The sequence below is a fragment of the Gigantopelta aegis genome, chromosome 9, assembly GCF_016097555.1.
Source record: "Gigantopelta aegis isolate Gae_Host chromosome 9, Gae_host_genome, whole genome shotgun sequence".
NCBI lineage: Eukaryota > Metazoa > Mollusca > Gastropoda > Neomphalida > Peltospiridae > Gigantopelta > Gigantopelta aegis.
In genome coordinates this window covers 72,126,249-72,145,974 of record NC_054707.1, presented here as the reverse complement: position 1 = coordinate 72,145,974, position 19,726 = coordinate 72,126,249, and the positions used below count along the sequence as shown (strand labels likewise).

At 37.0% G+C, this 19,726-nt stretch overlaps 1 protein-coding gene across 1 annotated transcript; it reads left to right on the top strand.

The window, feature by feature from the left end:
- Nucleotides 1–2,465: 2,465 nt before the first annotated feature.
- On the top strand, nt 2,466–19,558 carry LOC121381913. The gene is made up of 3 exons (XM_041511330.1): nt 2,466–3,212; nt 16,596–16,739; nt 17,842–19,558. Exons 1-3 carry the CDS (start codon nt 3,014–3,016, stop codon nt 18,051–18,053), a joined length of 555 nt encoding a protein of 184 aa, XP_041367264.1. The 5' UTR covers nt 2,466–3,013; the 3' UTR covers nt 18,054–19,558.
- Nucleotides 19,559–19,726: the final 168 nt, after the last annotated feature.

Genomic DNA, 19,726 nt, shown 5'->3' with positions numbered 1-19,726 from the left:
CAAACTATGGTAATGCAAATAAATAAAGTGATGATCAACATCAATATAAAAATTCAAGGTTTAAACAAAAACAGTGTAAAGAACTGTGCAAAAACACAAATATCACAGAATTTTACGGATACTGAATTTTACTCAAAACTTCAATTTTGTGCTGTATTGGCCATTCTCAAAGAAAATGTTACACCCCTGCACCACGGTGAGGTTACAGCACGCGCAGGGGTGGTCAAAGTGAACCCTTCTGCTATACATTTTAAACCATTTTTTATTTGAAGTTTATCATCTCAAAAGTTATGAAATGGCGGTCTGCTTTGCGAAATCCATTGCGAATTTTATATAGAACGCATATTTCATGGGCATCCTAGAATTTTCTAAAACTTGTTTTTATAAAAGTTTCGAAGTTATTTATGGAAAGTTGTATCACAGATGATGCAAAATGTTTTTTGTTTTAACATAGGTAAAACGCAAGATATATATATATATATATATATATATATTATATATATATATATATATATATTACGCTGTCGGCAACGTCGGCGACAGTGTCAACGTTTACATTCAGCTCGAGCGTTAGTTTTACGTTAAGCCCCATTTCAAAAGAGAACTATTAGTCCTACTTCATTAAAACTTGGTTTATAGCTGTGCTTAAATATGTTTATCACAATGTATGTTTAAAATTTTGAATTTTTATATTGATGTTGATCATCATTTTATTTGTTTGCATTACCATAGTTTGACACCCAGTAGTCGATGTATATTTCGTTAAACATTCATTCATTCATTCATTCATTCATTTGAAGGAGTGGTCATACATTTGGGATGAATTAAGAAACATCATCTGCTTGGAACACACCTGTGTTTTTCACTATGCTCTTCCTCACCAAAATATCAATAATATTAATAACAGTCTCATCAAGATTTGCAAAAAAGAGAAGAAAATATCCAGATCTGATGTTTCTGGCAATACAATCAAAATAACTCTAAATATTACAGTGCACACCGCACTCTTCGCCTTCAGTATTAAGTAATAGATTCTCCAGAAAGATTCCTTTTGGAAGATTTTGGAAGGAAAACCTGTGCAGGAACAAGAATATATTCTATGTCCCTTAATCACATGAAGAATCCTTTTGCAGACTAAAAATTTCGTTTAAAGGTACAGCAGTATTTAAATGTTCAGGACACGAATTCCGAAGTGATAATACTATTTCATAAATGACTTGGTCACACGTCATAACAACTTTGTCTTACTCAACTTTCTTTGATACCTAAGACAGTAATTCAGTGATGTTGTCACAACCTCAGGATCAGTAGGCAATTTGAGGAATATTAGTTCATAATCTTTGACTGTTGCTTAGGATTTTTTTTTATTTTATTAAAAACTTATTAATACGCTTCATGTTGAAGGTGTAAATTCCAAATCAGGACCACTTACAATCTATGTGAGAGCTATCTTCATCAAATGTTATAAACTATCCAGGATGTTGGTATAATTTCTGGTAGTAAAATATGTGGCAACGGACTACAAGATAGTGAATAGCCTGCTGCTTTACACAAGAAGAGGGTATGACAAAGTGAGTGGTAAGTGGAATGACCAATTTCAATACGCATATCATATTTGCCAACAATTGTGTGTAACATGGAAATGTTTCCCCCATAATCTATGCTCTCGTGGAAACCTAAGTTTTTGTCTTCCTATTCAATAAGTGGCTTAAAAATTCAATCATTTAAATTTGCTGATCAATGGCTACAGCTATTGTGGTTACGCTAAAACAAAACTTCGTATAATATAAATGATTAAATAAATATGAAATTTATTTGTTTTTGGGTTTGTTATCATGTATACCTGTTTAAAATCAACAAAATCATAGGTTTTGTCAATATTGTTGAATATGAAAATGGTGTTACTAACTGGAATAAAACACGAGTTGAAAAATAAAATGTGTCACAATGTCTTCATCATACCATATTTAATAAACATTTATTTTTAATGATTGTATTTGTATCATCTATTTACATATTTATTTTTAATGATTGCATTTATATCATCTATTTACATATTTATTTTTAATATTTGTATTATCTATTTACATATTTATTTTTAATGATTGTATATATAACATCTATTTACATATTTATTTTTAATGATTGTATTTTGTTTTCAAAGGTTTTACTTTAAAAGTTAGTGCGTCCAACTAAACAACAAGAAGTAGCATATGAATATATGCAAATGGCCTCTTAGAAAATCCTTAAAATATCCGACAGTTTTAGTGCAGCAGCAACTGGATTTGATTAGCCAATCAGATGTCTCGTTATATGCAAATTAAATAGGAATACCGCTTCTAGTGGACAGAATGAATGTAGTAACCCGGTTATTATTATCATCTGCTTTCTCGTGCGTTCGCCTAACTAAATAATCCCGCCCATTGCTATGTCATCTGTTCATACGACTGTTATAAAGCGATCCTACTGGTGAAAGATATATGAAGTGTTTGCAAGACATAAATTGAAATTGTTGACATGTAATCCTATTACAGAACGACTAAGCCTGACGTTAAAGCTCGGGTCATTCGCCGTTCTTAGCGGTAGGCTCGCGTATTTCCTCCAAACAGTTCCTAATGTCCACAGCGCTGTTATTTCTGCGCGAGAGAGATAGTCACGTCTGCTGAACTCAGAATGTGACGTTTCTGTTACAGCTAAGAATTTTGTTTTCTTCTTTGACGTCTGCTCTCACCTGAATTAAAATATCTTACCGGAAGTGTTTATACTGCAGCTTCGAGGCAAGTCAGTTTTCAACAAGTTTATGCGCATTATATGAACTTTGGTTATTCATCATCGGACAATAGAAGTTACGCAAAGGAAAAGGAAACAAACTAAACAAATAACCAGCAAAACAATAACAAGATGATCCAAATGATGACGGATGTACGTTTTTACTAGATATAGTATTATTTTCTACGGATTATATGTGACGGGGTGAAAAAACAAAGTAGAAGAATTTTGTTTACCAGGACTTATGTTTTCTATCGATCTCACCGCGGTCTTACTGGGCTCTATTGCCCTGGCTTGCCAGCTAGGAGGGTTGCTGGTTCCAGGCTGGTGGGTGGTTGGAGAGCCTGGAGAAAACCGAACTGTTCATTATGGAATCTGGACGACCATAGTCTGCGAACAGGGCAGCTGTGAAGAAAGAGAAACTGACGCCTCAGGAAGAAATGGTAAGATTTGTATCGTTTTTAGGGGTTGTTTTAAATATGCCAATTTTTATTTTGTATGTACGTGTGTATGTGCATACGTATGTGTGCGCGGGGGCAGCGTGTGTGTGTGTGCGCGCGAGCGAGTGTGTGTGTGCGTGTGTGTGTGAATGAGAGAACGATAAAGAGACAGAAACAGAGAGAGAGGGAGAGAGAGAGAGAGAGAGAGAGAGAGAGAGAGAGAGAGAGAGAGAGAGAGAGAGAGAGAGAGAGAGAGAGAGAGGTGAAATGTCAGTCTCATAATATCCAACACGTAAAGAATAATCATTTAAAATCATTTGGTTTATTCATATTAAAAGTATTGGGAAACAAGGCACAATTATCTGCCCTATTGCCATAATATCCCAAATAGACCTTATTTTGTTTTGCTACCTACCCTCTACTTTATAAAGGTTTTTAAATTTTAAATTAATATTTTTAACACCAACAAGTGTTTTGCTGTCGTTAGGTCCTAGATTAAAGGTACATTCCTGAGTTGCCTGCAATGTTTAAGATGTTATCGACTAAAAGAGACTTTTTAACGGTTGTAATTGCTTATCAAATATTTCCTAAAATATAGTTTTTTTCTTACGCACGAAATTATTTGAAAACAAAATCCAGTTTGGGCTTCTTACAAATATTAAGACGACCAGAAACACAATGAATATACAGACACTGATATTCTAAACAAGAAAATATATTGAATATGTAAGTTTAATCATAGAAATATTTTATTAGTCAGAAACATCTTACAATGCAACAAACTCAGAAATGTCCCTTTGAGACTATACCTAAATGTCACGATCGCTCAACGTCTCAAAACATTTAATATGTTCACGGTTGTGACTGTCACATATTTATCAAAATCAGCTGTCAATTTTAGACACGTAATTCCCTTTCTTGTTTTAGTCTGTTATTTCATAATAGTATATAATGTATTATAAACAAATGAAAATTTGAATAAACACTGAAGAAAATATTAAAAAGCAAACGAGTATATATTATATTTAATTAAATAAATCAGTAATCAGGACGGTTTTAAATGCATCTTAAATATATTATTGTATTCGACATAACTATGCAGTGTCCTTGTAAGGGTCCATAAATTAGGAATAAAATACAATAATATATTCATTTCAAATTTATTAATGACATATTTATTAAATATAAAGAAGCTACAAGAAGACATCCTTGTCGAACTCAATTTTACAGTGCTAATAAGTTTTATTTATGCTTGACTATTACTGTTTATAAACACTTTATAAATATATATTTAGTTCTCTAAATTAAGCTAAAAACACCAGGTATAGACGTTTTACTGTACAGTATTCCTTTAGTTACCACGTTTTACAAATACACTACTGCGTCTACCTGGGGAGAAAGAACTCGTTGGACTCGGTAGGGGTTTTCTTGTTCTCCTACGACCGCGATATTTCAAAACTCGTAATCTCTCTGATAATTTACATGAAAAGAATTGCTTAGCGGTTCCAGCAGTGTACTCAGAAGGTCGAGCACTCGCAAACAAGATAATTATAAAAAGAAAACGAAAAAAACCCCGCTGAATGGTTCCCAACTTATCCAGTCCTGTCACATTTTATTTAGGCACAAAACCAGTCTAGCAAGAGGTTGCGAACGCTCGGTCTCCTAAATATGCCTTCATGTTTTTCAGTTTATTTAGTACATCGTTTGTCACAATAAACTCATGTTTCACACTTCAATTTAAGGGCTACTGGTTTTCAATGTGTCCACTCTGTACACAAATATCAATTCTTTTTTATTTTTTGCTAGAAAAGCCATATAAATATTCAGTCCAACATGTAAACATTTGTTTACTGTGATCACGTACAGAATTTGGAAATATACAAAATAATGACAGCGTCAATAACTGATTTTCCTATATGCGAAGTGGAATAAACAATTGCAAAATAGAAATTGCATTTGAATTTGAAATTACACAATCGAAAGGAATTCCTTTAAAAAGCAACATGGCATGAAATATGTAATATCTAAGAGTAAATATTTTCCTGTTTATAAGGAAAGGAAATGTTTTATTTAACGACGCACTCAACACATTTTATATGGCGTCGGACATATGATTCAGGACCACACAGATATTTAGAGAGGAAACCCGCTGTCGCCACTTCATGGGCTACTTTTTTCGATTAGCAGCAAGGTAGCTTTTATATGCACCATCCCACAGACAGGATAGTATATAACTCGGCCCTTGTTACACCAGTTGTGGAGCAATGGCTGGAAAGAAAAAATAGCCTAGTGGGCCCACCGACGGGAATCGATCCTAGATCGATCGCGCATCAGGCGAGCGTTGTACCACTAAGCTACGTCCCGCCACTCCTGCTTGTAAATTTGACGTTCCATGTATTTTGTTCTAATATGTGAAACCAATCTTGGCAGGTATAGTTCTCCAGATGAGGCTATTGTTATGTTGGCTATCCTGTAGACGGAACGCGGCACAGTGATCCATTGGTGCCTGCAATAATTATTTCGTAAAAACATCATTTGGACTATTTTGTGTAGAGATTCGAGTCATAGTCGTTACATTTCTTATAAAAGAAGTAAAGAAGTAGCATCAGTAGGAGAGGGGAGGGAGAGAGTGAGAGAGAGAGTGAGAGTGAGAAGTGAGAGTGAGAGTGAGAGTGAGAGAGAGAGAGAGAGAGAGAGAGAGAGAGAGAGAGAGAGAGAGAGAGAGAGAGAGAGAGAGAGAGAGAGAGAGAGAGGGAGGGAGGGAGGGAGGGAGGGAGGGGAGGGAGAGAGAGGAGAGAGAGAGAGAGAGAGAGAGAGAGAGAGAGAGAGAGAGAGAGAGAGAGGGTGGAAAGAGACAGATCGGAAAGAGAAAGGCAAACTAAGAGAAAGAGAGGGATTGAGAGAGGGGAGACAGTAAGAGATAGAGAGAATGATAGTGAGGAAAGCAAACCGGAGAGCGAGAGAGAGAGAGAATAGAGAGACGAGAGAGAGAGAGAGAGAGAGAAGAGAGAGAAGAGAGCGAGGCGAGACGAGAGAGAGAGAGAACAGGTGGAAACAGACAGATCGGAGAGAGAAAGGCAAACTAAGAGAAAGAGAAAGAGGGCGAGAAAAAATGAAAACGTACGAGGGATTGAGAGAGGGGAGACAGTAAGAGATAGAGAGAATGATAATGAGGAAAGGCAAACAGAGGAGAGAGACGAGATGGAGAGCGAGAGAGAAGAGAGAGAGAGAGAGAGAGAGAGAGAGAGAGAGAGAGAGAGAGAGAGAAGAGAGAGAGAGAGAAGGGTGGAAAGAGAGGAAGAAGAGAGAGAGAGAAGAGAGAGAGGAAGAGAGAGAGGCCGGAGAGAGAGAGAAGGTGACAAGACTAGTGAGTAAAGCAAACGGAGAGAGAGATGAGAGAGATCGGAGAGCGAGAGCGAGAGAGGGGAGGGCGGGAGGGAGGGAGAAAGAGGAGATAGAGAGAGAGAGAGGAAGAACGAGAGAGAGAGAGAGAGAGAAGAGAGAGAGAAGGTTTTTGAAAAGAGACAGAACTCAGAGAGAGGAGAGAAGAGAGAAAGCGGGAGAGAGAGAGAGAGAGAAGAGAGAGAGAGAAGAGAGAGAGAAGGTGGAAAGAGACAGATCGGAGAGAAAAAGGCAAACTAAGAGAAAGAGAAAGAGGGCGAGAAAAAATTAAAACGCACGAGGGATTGAGAGAGGGGAGACAGTAAGAGATAGAGAGAATGATAGTGAGGAAAGCAAACGGAGAGAGAGAGAGAGAGAGAGAGAGAGAGAGAGAGAGAGAGAGAGAGAGAGAGAGAGAGAGAGAGAGAGAGAGAGAGAGAGAAGAGAGAGAGAGAGAGAGAGAACAGGTGGAAAGAGACAGATCGGAGAGAGAAAGGCAAACTAAGAGAAAGAGAAAGAGGGCGAGAAAAAATGAAAACGTACGAGGGATTGAGAGAGGGGAGACAGTAAGAGATAGAGAGAATGATAATGAGGAAAGCAAACAGAGAGAGAGAGAGAGAGAGAGAGAGAGAGAGAGAGAGAGAGAGAGAGAGAGAGAGAGAGAGAGTAAACAGTATTAAGTGTTCAGATTCAAATTTACATTCTCTAACACATTTATAAAAGTTCGTTTCAATTAGATCGATTCAAAAACCAATATATATTACCTCTGATAGAACCGTATAAGGCCCAACTTATATGTCTTACTCGCGGGCAACCATATATATTCATCTACAATGCTTACCGCGTTTACACTTTGCTGTCTAAAGCATTGTCTTGATATGACAGTTTGCCAAAATTGTTATGATACTGTATTTTTAAAGTATTTTTAGAAATATATTTTAGTGAATTGTCAGGAGGTGTCCCAATTTAGTAAACTTTTAATCCGGCACTGGAAAACAGCCATTATGTGCATTTCTTTTATCATTTTGCTGGATGTTGAGTTCCTGTGTTGACCCTGTGTTGACCTCCGGTGTATACTATCCTCTGGCTACATGAATATGGAATGATAAATATAATAAAATGTAGTACATGACTAAATATTGAATTTTCTTTTTGTAAATATGTTTATAAACGTACAGTAACATATTTACGATCAATGGCTTTAACTGTACGATTATTGTTTTTGAAGATCAATATACGACTTTAACAGAACGATTGTAGGATTACGTTACTGTGTATGTGTGCGCGTATTTCCTCTGCACACTGCGCAGAAATGTATGATCTACGGAAACCGCGAGTGAACGTAACTCGGCGGGTGTCTCGGTCTAAAGACGTGATTAAGGGATTATGCAACTCGTGATTACTAGTACCAGTGTACGTGGCCCATTTGTTACAAAACTGTCAGCTTTCTTTTTTTGTCCGGACGAACATGAAATGAAAACATTAGCATGCAGTACAGCTTCAGTTTGATGCTAGAATATATTATAACCGGTTTCGGTAACTCTAGCTTAGACTACCAACCGCCATCAGAAAGTTGGCCAACTTCAGGAACGGCGGAAACAAGTAGACATGGGGGTATGGGGTGGGGGGGGGGGGGGGGGGGCGGGTGACTGAGAAAGAGGGGGCAAAGAGGTATAATTCTTCTCCTTTTTTCTTTTGGATATTTTTATTTAAACTGAAATGGAAAACAGAGAAAAATATAAACAAAACGAAAGTTTTAACACCTCACTTGACATTCAATCCAGTGTGATTCACGTGTGTGCGCAATCTATTCGAGGAAAAAAATCAATGTAGGCATCTTAGCCATGCATGGCAATGAACATGTATGCATGTGCAGTAATGACAAACTGTGTCACTTAAAGCCGCACACCCTAGTTCCATCCAGCGAAAATAAATTATAATTTGGTTAATCTACAAACCTGTAACACACTTAGATCACGTTTTTATCAAATGGAGTGAAAAAGCAGGTTTTATATCGATAAATACCATGGGAATCCCCATGTCCCAATTGCTTGAACTAATTTTGAAAGTTAGTATTCTGATGTCACCGGTAGATGTCGCTCGAAGCAAAACAATGCCTACGTCACGAACAATTTCACAGACTTGGGGTGCGTTCCTTTCACCTCTCCTGGACATGTTCCAACTGTTCTGTCCTGGTTGTATCCGCTCTCCAGATATCGTAAGACTTAGCCAAATTATTGGTTTTAAGGGTTTGTAACGTTTTGTATTGAGACACTTACTTGTCTGAACTTTATTGTTACTGAAAATGTTCACGAACTGTGAAGAAAAATCTCACAATTGAACAACAACAAATCGGATGTTGATTGCGCGAACCGTGCACGAGAAAACAAACCGAACCAAAATGATAACGGTCACGTGGTATACCAACGTCTGTGACATTGAAATGGAAATATCCCGTCTAAAAATAGATTAGACCTTGTCTGCTCAACGTTTTTTTCTCAGAGGCCCGTGCCATTTTATGAAATACGAAAAATGCATTTTGAGGTATTACAAAAACCAGGATTACCAGGATTACCAAAAAACACTTCAGGTGAATGGAAATGTATATTCTAAATAATAAACGGTAAGTAAAGTGCAATTTTATTTGTGAAAAATGGGTTTAATAGCGAAAAACAACGCCGTAATGGTTAACAACTAGCCGTAACTAGGGTGTGTCCCTTTAAGAAAACGATTTGGAAACCGATCATGCGATGTATCATGTGTGATAGTTTATTTTCACAGTGATATTTTTAACAAGACAAAACAAAAAAGTGCTAAATTAATCTGAGACAATAGTGTAGCGATCATAGGCTACAAAGTGAGGTCATGGGCGGTCTATAAATAACGAGGTAACCGATCCACATCTACTTCTCCGAAACACCGGACATGCAAATCATTTTGGATACAAGGGGTGCCTACATTTATCGACAATTTTAAAATGTTTATTTACTACAGACATAAAACAATTTGTAGTGTATCTCAAATTGTGCACTGTTTCTTTGGTGAGAGACACATTTTATTAAGTATTTCACAGTATTCACATAGAAAATGATCTTTGACTGCTTCGGTGCGTCGATACACTGAACAGCACTTTAGTCATTTGGCTCGCTGGATCATCGTTGTTGTATTCCCGCTCAAATTGATAGGGAAGTACCTCTAACGGATTTGATCCTTCTTCGTCACCAATCGAGGTACCATTAGAATAGATTGACAAATGTGATAAGACCAAAATGTCCAAACTAGCGTCCATTAATAATCAGCAGTTTTTCAAAAAATCGTTATCTGCAGTCGCCATGTTGACCTACTAACAGCATGAGTGGAATTCGCCGCATGCTATGTCAAAGTTCTGATGCGATACAAATCGACTGGATCAGTGTTCTTTTCCCAAGCGTTAAAACAAAAAGTCATGTTAATAATAAATGGGGTGGGTTTTTTTTTTTAATAATGTAATCTTTATGTATTATGTGTGTGTGTATGTGTGTGTGTGTGTGTGTGTGCGCGCGCGTGCACGCGCGTGCGTGTGTGTGTGTCTGTGTCTGTGTATTAATTTTAAATGGTAACTAAAGCAGAATTATACATAATTAGCTCATTATCATTGGGATCACTAATGATATGTATGCTACATATATAGAAGAATGCTTAACGACTTGTATATCAAAGGCTGTTGAATGTGATAAGTGATAGAATGTATGAGATCCTTTACTGCCAATTAGTGGGTTTCATTTCTAAACATATATAGGTGTAAAGTTGTAAAACGTAAAGCGCTAAGTAAACAGGTTTAACACGATGATGTATGATTTATTGTAATACATTATTAGAGGTCTCAAAGTCTTAAACTTTCATTTTTAACAAGCATTCTGAAAGTACTGCTAATACAAGTCCCCCTACCAGGCTCAACTAATTTTCGTATCTCCTAATTTCAAGGGCTATAACTCTGAGAAAAATGAGTAAATCATCATGAAAGTCAAACTTAATCTGAAACGGTATATGGTAAAGTTATATACAAAATGTTAGCTCAATATACAGAGGCATTGTAAAAAGGAAGTCCGGAAAACTCTATATGGGGCAGACAGACAGACAGACAGACGGACAGACGGATGAAGAGGCAACTTATAGTTCCCTCCCTTTGGACCAGTAGCGGACTAATAACTAAGACCGGCCTCGGTAGCGTCGTGGTTAAGCCACCGGACATAAGGCTGGTAGGTACAGGGTTCGCTGCTCGGTACCGGCTCCTACCCAGAGCAAATTTTAACGACTCAATGGGTAGGTAGGTGTAAGACCACTACACCCTCTTCTCTATAACTAAGCACTAACAACTAACTCACTGTTCTGGACAGACATCCCACATAGCTGAGTTATATGCCCAGGACAGCGTGCTTGAACCTTAATTGGATATAAGATATTTGAGGGGTAAGTGCTATTCCTAGGATTGTCCTACCATGCCTAGTGATGTAGGTCATGGTAATGGGCTACAACTTGAAACTAAATGGTTAGAAAAATCTTGGGCGGCGCCTTTTGTTTGACGCTCTCCATCCCAGCTATGTTGTATGTGGCCTTGACACATACCTACAGTGTTCATCAGTTTCTGGAATAGCGAATGGACGTACGTTATGAACCCATGACCGGGATCCTGTAATCGGGGGAATATATTCAGATGGTTAAAAACAAACAATAGCTCCTTTCCTTCGGACAGTAAGTCTATGCCAATCATAATATCATCATGGTATGTTATATGGTCAGACTTATACACATGTGTATTCTTATTTCTGTTTTAACTCGTACTTGCCTGTCAGTCAAGCTTATGTTTATTTGACATATATAGTTGTTTGTATCTTTGTTTTCCTCGCTTCAGATTTATAAATAATAGCGAAGAGGGCGTGACAGTAAGGACATATGTTAACATAGATACAGACAATACCGGTACATAAAACTAACACCACTCGAACACCACGTCATAAATCACGCCAGCATCACGTGTGTTTCGCGTGATGTCACATGTTGAGGTTTAAGAACATAGTGTTGTTTAACCGCCAGGTAGCGCAACTGCGTGACAGCACGTACCATGAATGACCCGTTAGATCAATGTGTAGATACGGCCGTTATGTTTAAAAAGTCAGAGCGGCCCAATAACTAGGGCATAAAAATTGTGTTTCCGGGATCTTGCCCCCCCCCACCCCCCCACCCCCCACCCCCCCAAAAAAAAAATTGGGTAGTGTAGGTCGGCCTTTTTCCCCCCTTATTACAATCACCCCTATGGGTCCAAATAAAATGTTATGTATGTACTATTGTTACCTAGATATTATTATTATTATTATTATTATTATTATTATTATTATTATTATTCTTTTAATCTGAATAATAAAACAATGGAAAAAGAATAAGGTAGGCCTTTTTTCTAAGTTGGGTCGGGTTCCCGAAAACAATTTTAAGGTCTAGTTTAAATTTATATTAAAATTTCAAGTTCGAGTTTATTTAAAGTTGTATTCTCGTAACTAACACGTCATTCGTTTAGATGCAATTACTAATCTAGGTCACATAAAAATGTATTCTAATTCATTCTGCATATAACGTGACATTTGATTGGCTAATCAAAGCCATTTGTGGCAGTAAAGCAACCAATAACGTTTCGGAAATTTAGGGTATTCCCCAAGAGCCTATTTACATATTCATACGCTACTTCTGAAGCAAAATGGGTGTTCCTTTAATTTGTATGACGTAAATGCTGTTTATAAACGTGTGTGTGACGTCAACGGTGTGACACTGACAGGAATGCGGAAGTAAGTAACGGTAACCATCGGTATGCTGAATTATGCATCTTTGTTATCGAGCATTCGTTTTCATAACTATTCGGAATAAGTAAAATCGGTAACAATGGTTGGCACTGTCGTCAGTAAAACAACAAATGCAAAACACTTGTATTTGCACGTAAAAACGTAAATCTATTTTAATTTGCTTGCGCAATAATTATATTATAAGACGTAGTGATTAGGTTTGGTTAGAGCTGCGCTCATTTAAAAAAAATATATATATAAAAATATTTAAAGCATACTGTCACAGATTTAAGAACCTTATTTCTCAAAAAATTTATAATAAATGAAAATTACATTAATATTTGGAAACCAAATCGCATCACCTTAACTGAACCACGTTGGAGTGAATCCATGTCAACCCTGTTGACAATATTCGTTTTTGAATTCTAAACCATTGCCATAATTCAGTTATTTTTATGAAATATAATTAATAAGTGGAGTATGATGGCTACGTAGATGGTTGAATAAAGTACATTTAGGGACAAATCAGATTTACATATTTTTAGCTAATACTTTGTTAGGCTATCTAATAGGTCAGTGGTCTGTGACAATATGCCTTTAAAAATAAATAAATGCATTTATTGAATTATGTGACGGAAAATGCTCTTAATTTGTTTTCGCCTGTGGCGATATTTATTGTTTTAGAAGGCCGTGTGCAGTTCCAAATTGCACTTAGCCAGGTGGGCAACTTGTTACGTAATACTTCTGCGCGACGGTCCTCGATCGGTACGCCTAATACACACCCAGAGCAGGTGTGGAGGCCATGTGGATAGTAGTTACGTAATATCTCCGGTAGTGCTGTTTATGGCCAGGGGATTGCTCGCGGTTGGCGACAGCCAGTCTGGCGATCTAAGAGAAAGATATGCCGTCTTGGTCGCTGTGGAAATTCAGATGATACGTAAGGTACCGCCTTGTACCCCCAGGCGATTTTCTGTTTTATAATAAATAGCTAGGGTTTAGAGATATCTAGGAGAACCAAAAAGGAAGGCTTCCCGGGAACGTTGTCCGTTTGGACTTTGGTAAATATATTATTTTCTGCTCTGTTGTATAACCTTGATGTGATTGATGTGACTTTAAATATTGCAATACTGTATTATACCAATATTCTTTAGACAGTGTCTTCGGTCATCTGACGAAGTAAATCGTAGTCTTACTGTTCTATATTTATACGAGTATTTGGTAATATAAAGCTTAGCCAGTCATCCTAGAAGACCTAGGTAAACTGTAGGTTATTGTCTTTATTGTGATAGGTACCAGTATTAATTCTGTGTTACAAGGTTACTGAATGAGTAGTTAGGGTTAATTAAAAATTAACCAGTTAGGAATAGAGCTGTAATTCCATTATTAATCAAGTTCCCCTGGAAGCGTTTCTCAATTATCACACGTGTGGGTGTTGTGTCACGGTGAAGTGATTAGCATATTGTGTAAACTAGACACCTAGAGATTAACTAATTAAGTGATCAGTTCTGGGTTGTCATTATTTGTTGTTATTAATTAACTACTGCGGCAGTACATTTGTCAGCGTAGGTTAATACAGATTCCAAAGTGTATTGTGTTTTTGTTGTGTTTTCTAGTGAACTAAACGTGCTATATAATATATACTTTATAAGATCGTATCTCTGATCATACCTAGAGACGAGCCAACGCGGGTATATACCGCCCGTTACAGAGAGATCTAATAGATATACAGTTAGGAGAGATATTTGGATAATCGTGTTTTATTCAGTTACGGGTATTATAGAATCCCCGTGACACATTATAAGGGGAAAATTATTGTGTATTTGACCATTTGCAGACAGGCTAGGCGTCGTCGGTATAACTCATTTGGCAGAATAGAACAGAACAGAACTGAACTTTATTTACTCTCATGGCCCCCATTCGGTGGCATCAGAGGAACATAAATAATAATAAACATACAAATTGTCAAGATGATTTCAGAAACATATATACCACGATACAAACAGATGAGCAGCTAAATATTAAAAACAGTTAAAATTACACGCAAGTCAAGAAGCACAGAATTGTTGTTAATAATTGATATAAACTTACACAATTTTTTAAGAACACTAATACGTTTTGAGCTGAAGAGTTGCTGGAATTTGTGTATATTTACATAGTATTTGTTAAGATATTTTAATCTTTCTTGTCTAAAGTTTTTACATATAAATAGATAATGAAATTGATCTCCAACAATATTGCTATTACAAAGCGTACAGTTTCTATTTTCATATAAAATATTTGTCCACCTCCCCTTTTCAACTGGTAAAAAGTGATTTGAAATTCTAAATCGATTTTTTTTTTTGTGCATTGTTTGATCCAGAATGTTAAAATATGATGCTAGTTCAAGTAAAACCAGCATTAACGTCCACAAATGGTCAAATACAACAGTTATCCAATTAATTAAAATGTCAGTAAATCATCAGTTGGCGTTACGATTTCTTTGCTGTTCGCGGTAACAAAACGTAAGGCATTTTAGTCTTATCACAGTAATGGGGAACCGTACTTGCCGATGCGCCAATTATTTCCCTTGATGTAAACACACTTCTGGCACAGTTACATCACTTCTTTGATACTCATATTTGTTAGTTTTTACTTTTATTCATTTTTGTTTAGTTTTTTCTTTTTTTAATTGGTGGTTTTTTTGTGTGTTACGGAATCGAAACAAACTCATCATGCATTTCCTGCCGTATATTTGTGACGTGTGTGTGTGTTGTGTGTGTTGTGTGTTGTGTGGTGTGTGTGTGTTGTGTGTGTTGTGTGTGTGTTGTGTGTATGTTGTGTGTGTGTTGTGTGTGTGTTGTGTGTGTTGTGTGGTGTGTGTGTGTGTGTGTTGTGTGTGTGTTGTGTGTGTTGTGTGCGTGTATGTGTTGTGTGTACTGTGTGCTGTGTGTGTGTTGTGTGTGTTGTGTGTGTGTGTGTGTGTTGTATATGTGTGCTGTGTGTGTTGTGTTGTGTGTGTTGTGTGTGTGTGTTGTGTGATGTGTGTGTTGTGTGTGTGTAGTGTGATGTGTGTGTTGTGTGGTGTGTGTGTGTGCTGTGTGTTGTGTGCGTGTATGTGTTGTGTGTACTGTGTGTTGTGTGTGTTGTGTGTGTGTTGTATATGTGTGTGTTGTGTGTGTTGTGTGTTGTGTGTGTGTTGTGTGTGTGTGTGTGTTGTATATGTGTGTGTGTGTTGTGTGTGTGTGTTGTGTGTTATGTGGGTGTTGTGTGTGTGTTGTGTGTGTGTGTTGTGTGTGTGTTGTGTGTGTGCGTGTGTTGTGTGTGTGTTGTGTGTGTGTTGTGTGCTGTGTGTGTGTGTGTTTTGTGTGTGTGTTATGTGGGTGTCGTGTGTGTGTTGTGCGTGTGTGTGCTATGTGTGTTGTGTGTGTGTGTGTTGTCTGTCTATGTGTGTGTGTGTTGTGTGTGTGTGTTGCGTGTGTATGTGTGTGTGTTGTGTGTGTTGTGTGTATGTGTGTGTACGTGTGTGTGTTGTGTGTGTATGTGTGTGTGTGTGTGTGTGTGTGTTTGTGTGTCTACATGCGTGCTGTTGTGAACACTGTAATTAAATAAAACTACGTTATTTCTTTCTTTAATAATTCAGGTAACTGGGGTCCTTTAAAAAAAAAATGCTTTAAAAAAAACAAAAAAAACATCGATAATATCGATTTAATACATTTGAAACAAATTCTGGGGCGGGACGTAGGACCATTGGGCTATTTTTCGCTCCAACCAGTGTACCACGACTGATATATCAAAGGCCGAGGTATGTTCATATAAAATATATCTTGCTACTAATGGAAAATTGTAGCGGGTTTCCTCTCTAAGACGTGAAAATTACAAAATGTTTGACATTCAGTAGCCGTTAAATCAATGTGCTCTAGTGTTGTCGTTAATCTCTTTCTTTGAGATAGCGTGCCATTTGAGAAAACGTAGTTTAAGATAGAGAGAATTTACTGTATGTGATTATTTCTTTAATAATTCAAGTAACTAGGGTCTTTCTTTTAGAATTCTTAAAAAAAAAAAAAAAAAAAAAAAAAAAAAAAAAAAAAAAAAAAATAATAATAATAATAATAATAATAATAATGCAGCGCTAATATTGACTTATCACATTTGAAGGAAATTCTGTATTTGTTTTTGACTACTCGTCTCATTGTTGTTGCTGTTGTTTGTTCTTCAGCCTGGATCCAGGTGACTAAGGTGTTCGAAGTCGTTGCTGCCGTTCTGGTCGCCGTGGCGGTCACGCTGTACGCCGTCGGCCTCTTCAAGGCCAGTGGGGCTCACGTGCTCAATCGACTGTTCGTCTGCCTGATGGCGATAGCAGGTGAGTGCGCAGAGCTGCGTGTGGTGCTTGTCAAACAGCATGATCGATTACTTACCGACACACCGCTCTCATGTTGGGATCAACGTCACATCATTATCTATGCAGAGTCAGGCTCAGGATTTACTGGACTTTTGCTTTAATATATATATATATATATATATTTGTTTTCACCACCTGTTTTTTCTTTTTTCTTCTCTTTAGCCAGTTTTCTGATTTTTAATTTTTAATTTTGTTAGATTTTGATGCAGTGTTATTGGCCTAATGTAGTTTTGGTTCACCAAACTGTATCAATGTTAGATTATCACAATTCAAGCGTTTAAGACCTCTGGTTGTAATAATGAAATAATACTTGTGACGTACATAGATGATAAAACAGGCACTTGTACAGGAAATTATGCAACGGTGTGGGGTAGGTCTAGATTGTAGCAAGTGAAGTTTAATACCTAAGGATTCGAGTCGGAAAAAATATTTTAAAAAAGAAAATTCACTTTGAGGCTTCGCACCTCCAAAAAGTGAAATAAATTTAAAATATTTTTGTATTTGCTCCATTTTGATGATTGTCTACTGTGATTTATAAATTATGAAACCATTTTTTTTCTTTATTCGCCGACGTCGTAACTATAAGCTTGCTTAAAATCTAGTTTAGATAAAACACCGTACTATATAAAATATTCCCCAACAGCAATGGGAAAAGTCTCCTTCCAAACTGTTTCCTGATTGTATAGTTAACCATGTCAACGGACACATTGTGAGATGAAATACACTATCATAACATGCGGGCGTTTTGGCTCACTTTCTCACATGCACGATAACACAAACCACCTCTTTAATATGCCAGTCGTAGAGAACATAGTTGGGTCGAATTTACAAAGCTTGTTACACGCATGTAACTATATACATTTACAAAGCTTGTTACACGCATGTAACTAAATACATTTACAAAGCTTGTTACACGCATGTAACTACATACATTTGCAATTCTTAAACATCTGCGTTTAAGAAACACAGGCTTCGTAAATTCAGCCGACATAAACTTAATTTTGTACGAGAACTAATGTTTCAGCTTATGGCTTATTTTTTCTCTCTTTCTCTTTTGAATAAGGTACGTCCATTGTGATTGGAATTGCAGTATTTGCCAAAAAGTCCGCTGGTCTGGCACGGTATCCAAAGCGCGAGACCTCTGGCGGGAAAGTGGATTGGCCAATCGGATTGTCTGCCGCGGCCGCCATTTTGTGCTTCCTCGACGCTCTCGCTGTGGGCCTGTTCCTTCGTACGAGCAAATCTCTGTCGGAAAGCAATTTATTTGACAGCTGACTTCATCCAGATTGTTGTTGTTGTGCTGTGAAATACGACGAGAAGGACAAAACAAAGAAAACAGAGCATTAATTTTGCAAAAGAGTATCACTCGATTTGCTTTTCAACACATAGATTGTTTCGAGTGCTTATTACTGTTTAGCTACAAGTACAACCAACCCCCACCACAAACACAAATAAACACGGACTGTTAATGGTAATAAATACATTCTGCGCCTTTAGAATTGTGTACATAAAATAAATTTAATCAAAGTTTTGGAGTCTTAAGGACCGATTTCTATGTGCACGCTTTTTGGCTTACCAATAACTGATTTCATACGAGTCCATTTTATACTGTTTTTCGCCTTCAGTTCCCATTTCGCACGGCAAGCCAAAAAATACACATGGAAAATGGCTCAAATACCCATTTTGATTTTTGATTCTACTAAGCTGAATTTTGAGTAATTATGGAAAAGCATATTAGTGTAAAATGTTATTGCAATGAACGACGAACTCATTTATGTGCAGAATTTTTTTTTTTAGTGTATACTTGTACTCTAGAACACATCTTTTAAATAATGAAATATTCGAGACGAATCATTTATATCCTTTTGACATCCAATAGCCGATGATTAATGAATCGATGTTCTCTAGTGGTGTTGTCAAACAAAACAAACTTAATGTATATCCTTTGACAGTACAAATCACCCCTGTACCCTTCGTGCACTAAATGTAATTTCGATCGCTCTGTTATTGTATATAAATTGGGGTATGAATATATTAACATGAATGATGACGTTTGTATGATGTATTCCACTGGCGACGAGTTCGTCATACAAATAAAAGGATCATTTACTTTTTTATGACGTATGTTCGACATCAGTGATATATGATTACATTGCAGGGGCCCATTTCACAAAATATCGTGAGTTTACGTCTGCGACTAGCAGTTATACCAGTCATACGTTTAGACGTGTTTGGCATCTATTTCACGCAGAAAATTATATCATTACGGAAGATGGTGCATTTTAATGACAAAAGGAAATGAAATATGTGTACTTAAAACTATATTTGTTGTACTTACGATGGTAATAAGAATTGTGTTTTACTCGTAGGTTTGTGTTTAAAACTAGGCTTACTATGTTTTGTCAAATTGGGCCCAGGGCTGTACCTATTCGAGGGGAAGGGGGCAGATATCAATTGCCCCATTGCCCTTTTAGTTTAGAAGTTCCATTTTTATCCGCCCAGAGAAGACCCTGTATTACTTTGCTAGCTAGATTTTGTTTTATTGGACCACTTGTTATTTTAGAGTAGGTTCGCCACTGTAAAATAATTACATGTCATAATAAAATATTCAGATGTGCAAAAGACTCTGTAACCAGCAAACTGTGTTATCGTAAAACAAGGACGTATACGAGAGTGGTTTGTCGAGTTGCTATGGAAACGCATATTCCATACTTATGTATTACAATTTAACATCAATGTTATGTTTTGCACAGGTATGTACAAATAAAAAAGGAATAATTTTTAAGCATTTGTCTAAATTGAAGCCAATCAGGAACACATCACCAGTGTTTTAACATGGTTCATGAGTACATGTCACCACGACTGTCAAAGGCGATCTCTGTCTTGTGCTTAAATCTGACTTTATTATTCAAGCCAATGTGTCAAAAAAAATTTGGGAGTGGCAGTCC